At 33.2% G+C, this 10,110-nt stretch overlaps 1 protein-coding gene across 1 annotated transcript in view; it reads right to left on the reverse strand.

Annotated features, from left to right (window-relative positions):
- LOC108753401 (myb-like protein P) overlaps positions 1-10,110 on the reverse strand; it is a 36,925-nt gene that overhangs the window by 23,896 nt on the left and 2,919 nt on the right. Inside the window, exon 3 of the mRNA XM_018494943.1 lies at positions 1,810-3,285. Within this exon, the coding sequence (XP_018350445.1) occupies positions 1,810-3,285 (1,476 nt within the window). The remainder of the gene's footprint in view (positions 1-1,809; positions 3,286-10,110) is intronic.

Here is a 10,110-nt window from a genome sequence, read left to right on the forward strand (position 1 = left end):
TACTAATTTTTTATTGTTAATATTGAACATATTATTATCAATTGAATATATTATTTGTGATATTATAAGTGAGAATTATCTGAGAGTCAGTGGAAAGCAACTAATATCAAAATTAACGCATCAGCTATTGAGATGTTAAATATAATCAACGGCTGTTTTTAATCCAAACTGTATAAAAAAATTAATAAATAATAAGGCTCTGTAAGTATAAAACAATATATGCAAAAGAAGGGCAAAGAGCCAGTAATGTAGTAACAAACTTTAATTAAAATTCAATCATAAATTACTAAACGGCAAAACAAACGTTTCGATTCCGCTCGAGTCATTTTCAATGTTGCGATAATATTAAAACATCGCTATAAAATATCTATGATATTACATTCTTCATATAAAAAAAAAGGAAAGAAGATATTAGGAAGGAAAAAGAGAATGTATAATGCCAGAATACGGTAGATTCCTTAATTTCCATTCATACCATCCATCTTTGTCACAAAAGAGGTGTAATTTATGGAGTTGTGGATAGGATTTTTCGATTGTGTCATCCAAAGTTTCAACAAAATAATCTAATTAACGCTATTAATATTTTTTTAAAGAATGGATATCCTCTACATTTTATTTTCTCGACTATTCATAATATTTAGAATTAAATTTCATATTAATAACATTAATAGTTTTTAGAATAACAAGGATGACACAGAAAAGTTTTTTACTATTCTATACGTTAATATCTGAAAGATTCATACCTATCGTTCACATGTTTAATTGTAAATTGGCCTTTACCATTCCTAACACATTAAAAAATTTTATAAAGAGGGGAAAAGATAGGCTGGAACATGTACATAATCAAAATGTGATTTACAATATACCCTGTGAGAGTTGTGATGTTAGTTATGTTGGAGCCAGATTAAAAGACAATTAAAGACTAGATTGCATGAACATATTTCGGATATTAATATAAGTTCAAAATCTCCATCGGTGATCTCTAATATGGACCTCACTATATGGAGGAGAATCGCAATTTTACATAGGATAAAGTGGATATATTAGATATATAGAAACGACATATAAACATATAATAAAAGATTAATATCTGAAATAGTACACATAAAAAAACAGAAACATGGAATAAACAGACAAAATGACACGGTCTTTGCCCGAAGCGTATTCTGGCATTATACATTCTCTTTCTCCTTCCTAATATCTTCTTTCTTTTTCTCCCCCCTCCCTTCTTTGCCGTTATCCGTTCTCATTAGTTTGTTTTCCTTTTCGACATTGCGTTATTCGATATTGTGGAAGTCAGATGTTCGCTACTCTTTGCTTCAAAAATTTTTTAATAAAACTATTGTGCGATATGGAATACCATCTACCTGCATTTTCTCTCTTTTTTATTAATGGACTCTATTGACAAGGTACATAATTATATTATATATATATTATTAATTCGCATGTATCTAGTATTAATATTTTATTCACGGTCACGTTTCTAGAATATTTCTCTGACTACTTTGAATTCTGATATAACTGACTCACAAGGCACTACACGATATGAAAAATGTAATACTATAGATATTTTTATAGCGATGTTTTAATATTATCGCAACATTGAAAATGACTCGAGCGAGGTCGAAACGTTTGTTTTGTCGTTTTGTAATTTATGATTAAATTTTAATTGAAGTTTGTTACTACATTACTGGCTCTTTACTCTTCTCTTGCATATTGTTATATAAAAAAAGCCAAAAATCGTTCATCGTTAAATCGCAAAGAGATTTTATCGAAAAATTCAAGATTCGAAATGTACATTTCACTTACCGGATTCTTCTGTCTCTAATTCCTCTTTGAATACTTGAAGGGTTTCAGATACATTCGTTTGGTGATAGCAGTGGTCGTTGAGAGTGCTCTTTTTGATATTGTATGCCATCTGCTGTTGTATCTCTTCGTGCTTCCTTCGAGTGATCCGTTGATTGTCCTCGTTGTTCATCGAATTTTTGATTGCCGTCGGTGATGGTAAGATTTCTAATGATGACGTTGAAGCTTCTGATGATGATGATGAAGCTTCTGATGATGTATACGAAGCTTCTAATGATGTATACGAAGTTCCTGGTGACTTATACGAAGCTCTTGATGATAATGGTTTCAGAAGTGATGGTGACGTCCGGACTGAAAACTGTGCCATCCTCTGAGACATGTTGAGCTGATGTTGACAGCTTTGCTGCTCTTCTTTTATAGCAGTCCTTGAATCAATCGCCTCGTCTTCGGATAAATCAGTCTGGAAGGAATCACTTTGCTTCCACGAGTGCCACTCCTTCAAGCATTCCTCCTCGGCATTTTTAAATGCTCTCGCTGCTTTGTTTTTGCAGCGCGTCAAGTACTTATCTTCTTCGTCCGACATGTAGTGAAGGCAGTTATCTACCTCTGAAGAAGTTGAGGAACCTGAACTATGTGCCTCTGGAGAATTTGAGGGAACTGGATTATTTGTCTCTAAAGATTTTAAAAACTGTGAACTATGGCAATTAAAATTTTTCACATTTTTAACTGAAGTCCGAATGGCACTGAATGATGCGTGATACACTTCAAAGAAATCACGGGAGCGCTTTATACGGGGCCTCAGTATTACGTATGGAGATCTTTTATTCATAAACATTTGGCGCTTTAAGAGTTTTATTGTGCGCGCCGCGGAATAAGCTTTGAACTGTTGATCTTCAAAGTCTATGATTTTTTGCGGAAGAGGAAGATTTTTACTTTCCGAATCAGCGAATATATCTTCAGAATCTTCCATTATATTTGCAAATTTTCTTCGCGCACAGTTTTCTTCGTACAGCGAGCCTAATTTCGAAATCGACAGCGATTTTATAGGCTTCAGATTTTCGTGTAATTGTAGGAGGTTTGACTCCTCCAGCTCAAACTTGGGTTCCGGTTTTCTATTTAAATTCCCCAATTTCTCATCCAGCTTTACACCCTCCAGTTTTACATCCTCGAGCTTTACATCCTCGAGCTTTACATCTTCCAGCTCTACATTCTCCAGTAGATCAAACAAAGATACCGGTTTTGAATCATATTCCTTCAAATCCGGCATCTGGTTCGGTGTTGGCTCCTCTCCCAGCTGTAGATCCAACTGGAGTCCCGGGTCTGGTGCAGGAGTCTTCGGCTCCAGCTTCGGCTGTTCCTGCTGCTGCAATTGATTTTTCGCTGCACATTTTTCCTCATTTGTGTTTGCAGGAGTCCGTTGTAATCGTTGCTGATTTTGTAAAACATTGCGATAGTCATTCCGGTTGTTGTTGCGATTATCTGAAACATAAGAAATTAATTTATAAGTTTATAAGTTAAACAAACTTTTATATAATACTTTATAATTAAATTATAAAGTATTATAGTAAAGTATTATTATTTAAAAATTGTAGCTTTAAGCATCTATTACTACATATTTAATTTTTTATTAATAACAAATTAATTTGTTATAAATTTCTTTGCAATATGCTGCAAAAGATTTAGTTTAATCGGTATGCATTCAGTAACTTCCCTCTATACTTAAAAATTCAAAAATTCATCTAGCCTTTATATCACTTTTATAGCAATAAGTCGTTAATTAACTAGAACATAAGAATTTCATGTCTTATGTTAAGTTTTGCAACAATTAAATTAATATAATAATAAAAAACTAATCCAATGACAATAAAATAGAAAACGTTTAATCAATAAAGTTTATAATTTAACTTAATATTAAACTAAATATTTGTATTAAATTATCAAATAATCAAAGTTAAATTTAAGTTTTATGAGCAATTATTTAAAATAAAAAATAAAAAAATTATTATGAAATTATGATTAAAAATAAAAAAATATGAAATTTTATATAAGTATCAAAAATAAAAAATTTAATTTAAGACTCCATGTATCAAAAATAAGTTATTTATTTTTTGATATATGGATTTTCAAATTTTTCTATTTTAACATTTTTTTCTTAAATTTAATTGTTTAATATAATTGTGAAGCTTTTACTTTTTATTATTCTTCATTGCATTCTTGATTGCAATATGTTGCGATAGAGTAAAGTACGGAATTACATCACGTACCGTAATGCTGGCATATTATCGTGTGTATCAATAACGTACAACATGTAATTAATGATTTCGAAAATAGGAATAAAGATTGCGATAATATACATAATACTATGAAAATAGATGACCTTTTCATTGTACTTGCTTTCCGTCATGTTTTTATTCGTTTTTAATTTTTTATAAAATTAATCAATATTATGTACAAAATATATTAATAAATAAAATATATATTATTAAACTAAGAATACAATATTAAACTAAGAATCTTTCTAAAATATGGATATTATTATATTTATCCTGAAACAAATTATAACTACATATTACATTGTTTAAATTTAATTAGCGAATAAACTCGCGAATGAAGTTGACTTGCGTGTATTTGAATGATGTAAGTAGAAAAATTGAAGAAGAAGAAAGACAAAAGAAGAAAAGTTTGCAAACATATATATATATATATATTTGTGAATAAATAATGTAAAACGGAGCGAAAAATAAAATGGATAACATAATGCGACAAAAAGTAACAAATTATTATTTACAAAATTATTCTGACTATTGATAAACCGATGTCTAGCTGTCACCCAGGATAACTTCTTATCTGCATGGGAAACTATTAGGTATGTTCGGCATTATTTATATCCCTTCGGAATACATTTCGCAGCTAAATATACGATCTTTAATATTACTTTCTAATACGTGCAGTCAACATCCAACATTTTTTTCTGATCTAATTCAACCACGGCATTTCGTAACTGAAACGTATGTATCTCGTGCTTTGTTGATATAAATTTTGTCTATATAACTTTGTATGCAGTTATAATATATTATCGTTCCTTTACTTCAAAAGCATGACACAGCTAATGTGATTTTCGAGTTATGAATGTGTTAGATAAAGATTACTCTATCAATTATCAAAAGTAAACTAACTTTACTTCAATCCGTCAAATAGCAATTGTGTTGTTCTTTCAAGATTTTCAAAGAGATCGTAATATCTTCTATCGAGTGATACATTTTGAGTTGTATCGTTTTTGTAACTAAAAAAGAGAACTATAGAACATTTAGAGTTAAGTATATTCTTTTGAAGTAAAAGAATTATATATAATCTACCGAGTATACTTTTCATTACATCAATTAAAATGATCGAGGAAGCATAAAGAAGGAAATACAGGATGACATTAATCTATTATATCAAACTTCATCATAGTATTAACTATTTGAAATAAGCCGAAAACAAATAAAGTCAAAATAATTGCGTAATATTACAGTCTGTGTCCTTCTCGTAACAATTAATTCATTTGTGGCACAGAATTAAATGGCTAGTAATTCGGGAGAGATCAGTTCGAGCCAACCCAATGACAGCTCTTTAGGAATTCAGTTTAAGATAGTAGGGAGCAATTGCGGCGATTGAAAATACGCGGAAACGCTATATAGGATGATTCATCGCTTGAAACTGTTCCAGTGAGATGCGTTGCGATTTAAGATCGCTGTTTCGCCTAAAGCAGATGGGAAACTGTGTACGGATGACGCCTGCGGGTGATCCGTATGAATCAGAATGATTACAGAAAGATCAATTCTACTGATACTTACGTGCCACCATACTTTCCCTTTCTCCCATAATTGCAACTTTATCAAACATTCAATCAAACGTTCGTTTAATGATTACCTATTACAGTTATTGTAGTTTGTTACATATTCGACTCAATTATTTTTTAAACGGTGCAAAATGATCTTTTCGTATTAAAGTATTAATAATTAGTTAACTCGTTTATATTCTACAATAGACAGATTTTTTTTAATATGTGAGACGAACAAGATACAAACAATGATGCTCGAACACTGCTTGAAATGAGTACTCTCAAAAACTTTTAGAGTGAATCTCACTCTGAAGAGTGAAATCTCGTTCAAGATAGAAAACTGAGTCTCTCTTTTTTAAGATTGACTAAATTTTCACTCTTTAGAGTGAGATTCCACTCGAAAGAATTTAGAGAGTTATGAGAGATTATATTAATTTATTTACTCTTGAGGGAACAAAAAAAGAAAACAGATTACATAATAACATTAAAGTAAAAAATGAATAAAAAAATTTTTAATTTAAAAAGATCAAAAAAACTTCGATTTTAATAAGAGAAAATGTCAGAAAAATTAAATTTAACGTATCTGATTTAATCTACCCTAACAATATCGAAAATCATTACTTAGCATATTACGATATAATGTGCGATAAAAATTGTGTATGTAATGAATTAGCTCTCATGTAAATATATCTCGTGTGTAACTTACAATGATCTCTACATCCCAATTTCATACGTTTCCAACAATATTGACAGTTTGTCAGGAAAAAAGTTCAAAAGTAACCGATGTGGGAGACAAAGCTTTGGGCAAAGAAAGACCATTTCGAAGACCCGGCGAAGAAAAAAAGCTCTCGTTCATGGCTCCGAGCACGCGGACAACAAATGATCGCGCACGCAAACAGACATATGTTGACAAACGGAACGACTTAATTATCAGCCACTGTCACTTGGCTTGAGAAAATTACGAAACTCAATTCTTCACTCTTTTTTAATTGCTCGGAAAAAAAAACGTATGGATTAAGTAAGATCTGTCCGAAAAATCGTACAAAAACATTATTTTATTAATAGATATTTGATCGCATTTAAAAAGTAACTATTACGCAAAAATGATGCTGAAATTGTTAATCTAACGAAAACAAATTATTTGCAGAATTGTAATTTATAGGATTATAAGGGCACTGATATATTTCTTTAAAAAAAGGGTAAAAAATGGTAACAAAAAATATTAATTCTTACGTTTTTTTTTTGAAAATAAATTTTATGAACACCCTGTATACTGTGGTACTGACCTGCCTCTATAACGCTATCGTCCTGACCTATGTCTATGGCGCTATGATGCTGAACTTGTCTTTAATTTACTGACCTATCTCATCTATTTAATCAAGTATATTTAACAGGCTTAAACCAAGAGTCAACGAGATAACGAATATATGTGCTAAAAAAAGCTTTATTTCTTTTTGGACGCTCAATTCACAGTTAGGTAGTTGTATAAAATTGAACAAGTACGACAAATCGAAATCAATGCGGCAGTAGAGAGATTAAAATGTATAGTCTACGTACTTCTAATGAATTAACCCCTTCGTTAACTTCGTTATCACGAAAATATAAAATCCAGAAGGAATATCCGTAATATGTCGCATCGCAAATGATATCTGGGCCGAACGGATTCGATCGTAACCGGTCTCTATTATGTAAGAAAAATATCGTTATCTTTGCCCTTGCGTGCCCCATCAGCGGATATAATAGTGCAAAGTTCGAAATTGCGCGGCGTGTTTCAAAATTAGTTATTATCTGCCACCTCTCGCGACACTAGGACTTATAGTTAGACGCGATCACGGCTCTTACGACTAATTTTTGCTATCGACACTACTGACAGATGCGTGACAATACAGGCATAATAACTGAAACATCCGAGCGTCCGAATAATGACATTTACAATCATAAAAAAATCTAAAGAATTTGCTACATTAATCACGGACTGCGATCTAAGTAATTTGTCAAGTTTAATTTTTTGACACAATATAAATATTAATAAAAATTAATAATTAAAAAAAAAAATAAAATGAAATAAAAAAAACGTATTTTTTTTTTTTACCTCTTTACTGAATTTAATTTGCGGAATCACCGGAATCTGTTCCGTTCGTTCGCAGTTGAGACGTTTCGTGAAAGACGCGTCGCGGTCTCTCTCCTTTAGGAAAGTAATTCCATCGGCGGCGTAAAATCGCCGCGACCGGCCGAATCACACCGCGTCACGCGGGAGAGAAATTATTCGAGCAGAGCAAGATCTGATAAAGTGCTGGAGAGCCGCTTTCGTTCGGACTTTCGAAAACGTGCGACGCGCGCGTGACGCGCGACACGATACGCAGCGTCGCGATCGAACCCCTTTAATTGCTGCCTATACAAGTCGCGAGGAACGGAAAACCGGTCCAGGTGCAGATAGCTAAGTACGCTCGGCTTCCGCCGAACATTATCGCTCGAGCGTGTTACGAGTCGACTTTTCTATCGGATGCTAATTAAGGGTGAGTCGGTATCGAAAAACTGGAACAGCGAAAAATCGCACGGCAAACTGGCTCGGCGATTAAGTCGAGCACAGCGCGCCCTTTTCGTCGATGATCGATGAAAGCTTCCACGTGCAAGTACCCGAGTTTTTTTATCACGTCAAGTGGCCTTAGTCGGTGTATCGAACGAGGAATCGACACGACGCGCTCATAGAAAAATCACGACGGTAGTTAAGGTTGCAAAAATAAATTAGCAATTCTCCGAAAATAAATCGGAAAATACCCAAAAATACTTTACAGAGATGGATGAGCTGAAAGATTTTTTTTTTTTGGCAAAGTATTTAAAAAATTCGCAATCGTGATTTTCGAAGAGAAAAGATAAACAAATATATATATATATATATATAGGTATGAAATAAGAAAAAAATGTATATAAATAAAATAACAAAAGAGAGAGAGAAATCAAAAATATAAATAAAATATTTTTTTCTCTATAAAAACTATATGAATAGAAAACGCGAATGTACTTGACGCGAATTTAAAAAGACTGTCTATTTCTGATGGATCGACAATTTTTTGCTTCGGTAAAAATGACGCGTTAACGTTTTTTTTTCTTTTTTCGGAAGTACAAATTCGTAAATGCTTTTTCCGATGAAGATGTAAATAGACAAATACACGAAAAACGTACAGTCGCACATGTCCGAGATGAGTTTGAAATCGAAAGAAAGCACCGTGCGTGTTTTTGATAAAATCACTGAAAACTTGCACACGAATCTTTCTGATGGCAAAATAAATAGGAGCAAAAATATCTGAGAATAAATAACGAATAGACGAAAATAGACAATATGAAGAATTCGTATCCCTCGTTCATTTTGGAAGTTAGAAACAGAAATTTGCCGACTATTTATAAATCAAATAAAATTCCGAGCGATTAATTGACGTAATCGTTTCACAATACGGGATATACAATATAATATATTATAATATATATAACCTTGGCCACAAATATAAAAAACACCTTCGAAAATTGACATATCTATCGAAAATGACATTAAAAACCATGAAAATATATATTTTTCAATAAAAAATTTTGATTAAAAAAAATATTTATTCTTACAACAATTTATTTCGTCGATCCTGTTTACACACAGCCAATATTCTTTCGAGAAAATAAATTAAAAGTGCTTCATACCTAACAGCTAAGGCCGTTTATACAGACGTAGTAATATTATTAAAATATAATGTTTACGTGCGGGAGAAAATCCACGCGGCTGGACGAAAAGCAAAAAAAGAAACAGATTAGGAGAGACGATTCGTGTGTTTCGCGCTTGCCAAAGATTCCATCTCGCGCGCGCGTAAGTATAGAATCCGCGCGTCGTAAAGTGCGTCAGATCGAGTCCGTTCCGTGCGTACGTTTCCGCTCGCGGAGCAACGCGATCGTCTTGCCGGCGCAGTCCCGTCACGGCTCGTAAAGAGCCTTTTAAAAAGCGCAACACGGGCAAATCGGATTCCTATGAGCAAGCGCACGCGTCATACTCATTCCCATCGATTCCCGATAAACTCGAGGCAGGTAGGTAGGTAAGGTTCGATGAACCGGCCGCGCGCGTGAAACCGCGCACAAGTACACGGCCCCGCTAATTATAGAAGTTACACGTTAATCTTGTTACTCGTATTTATATTTCTACGTTTCGCGCGTAAATTTCTCTCGCTACAGTTTTCCCCGGGTCCATCCATTAAAGCTTCACGCAAATACTTATGGTCATCGAATCGAGACGAAGAGGGAAGTCGAGATTGGAGAGAGAAACAAGGAAACTTAACTTACGTGTGCACATACCGATTGTTGTTTTTGTCTATTTCCCTGTCTGATTTTCCCGCCATTATTGGGTCCGTACAGTGTACCATACGTCATCAATTGAGCTTTATAGTGGCCTCCTCGGGGAGGCTCCGCTTATGTTTTTGTATTTGAGAGTAATTTGCATTCTTACT

The sequence above is a fragment of the Trachymyrmex septentrionalis genome, unplaced genomic scaffold, assembly GCF_001594115.1.
Source record: "Trachymyrmex septentrionalis isolate Tsep2-gDNA-1 unplaced genomic scaffold, Tsep1.0 scaffold7, whole genome shotgun sequence".
NCBI lineage: Eukaryota > Metazoa > Arthropoda > Insecta > Hymenoptera > Formicidae > Trachymyrmex > Trachymyrmex septentrionalis.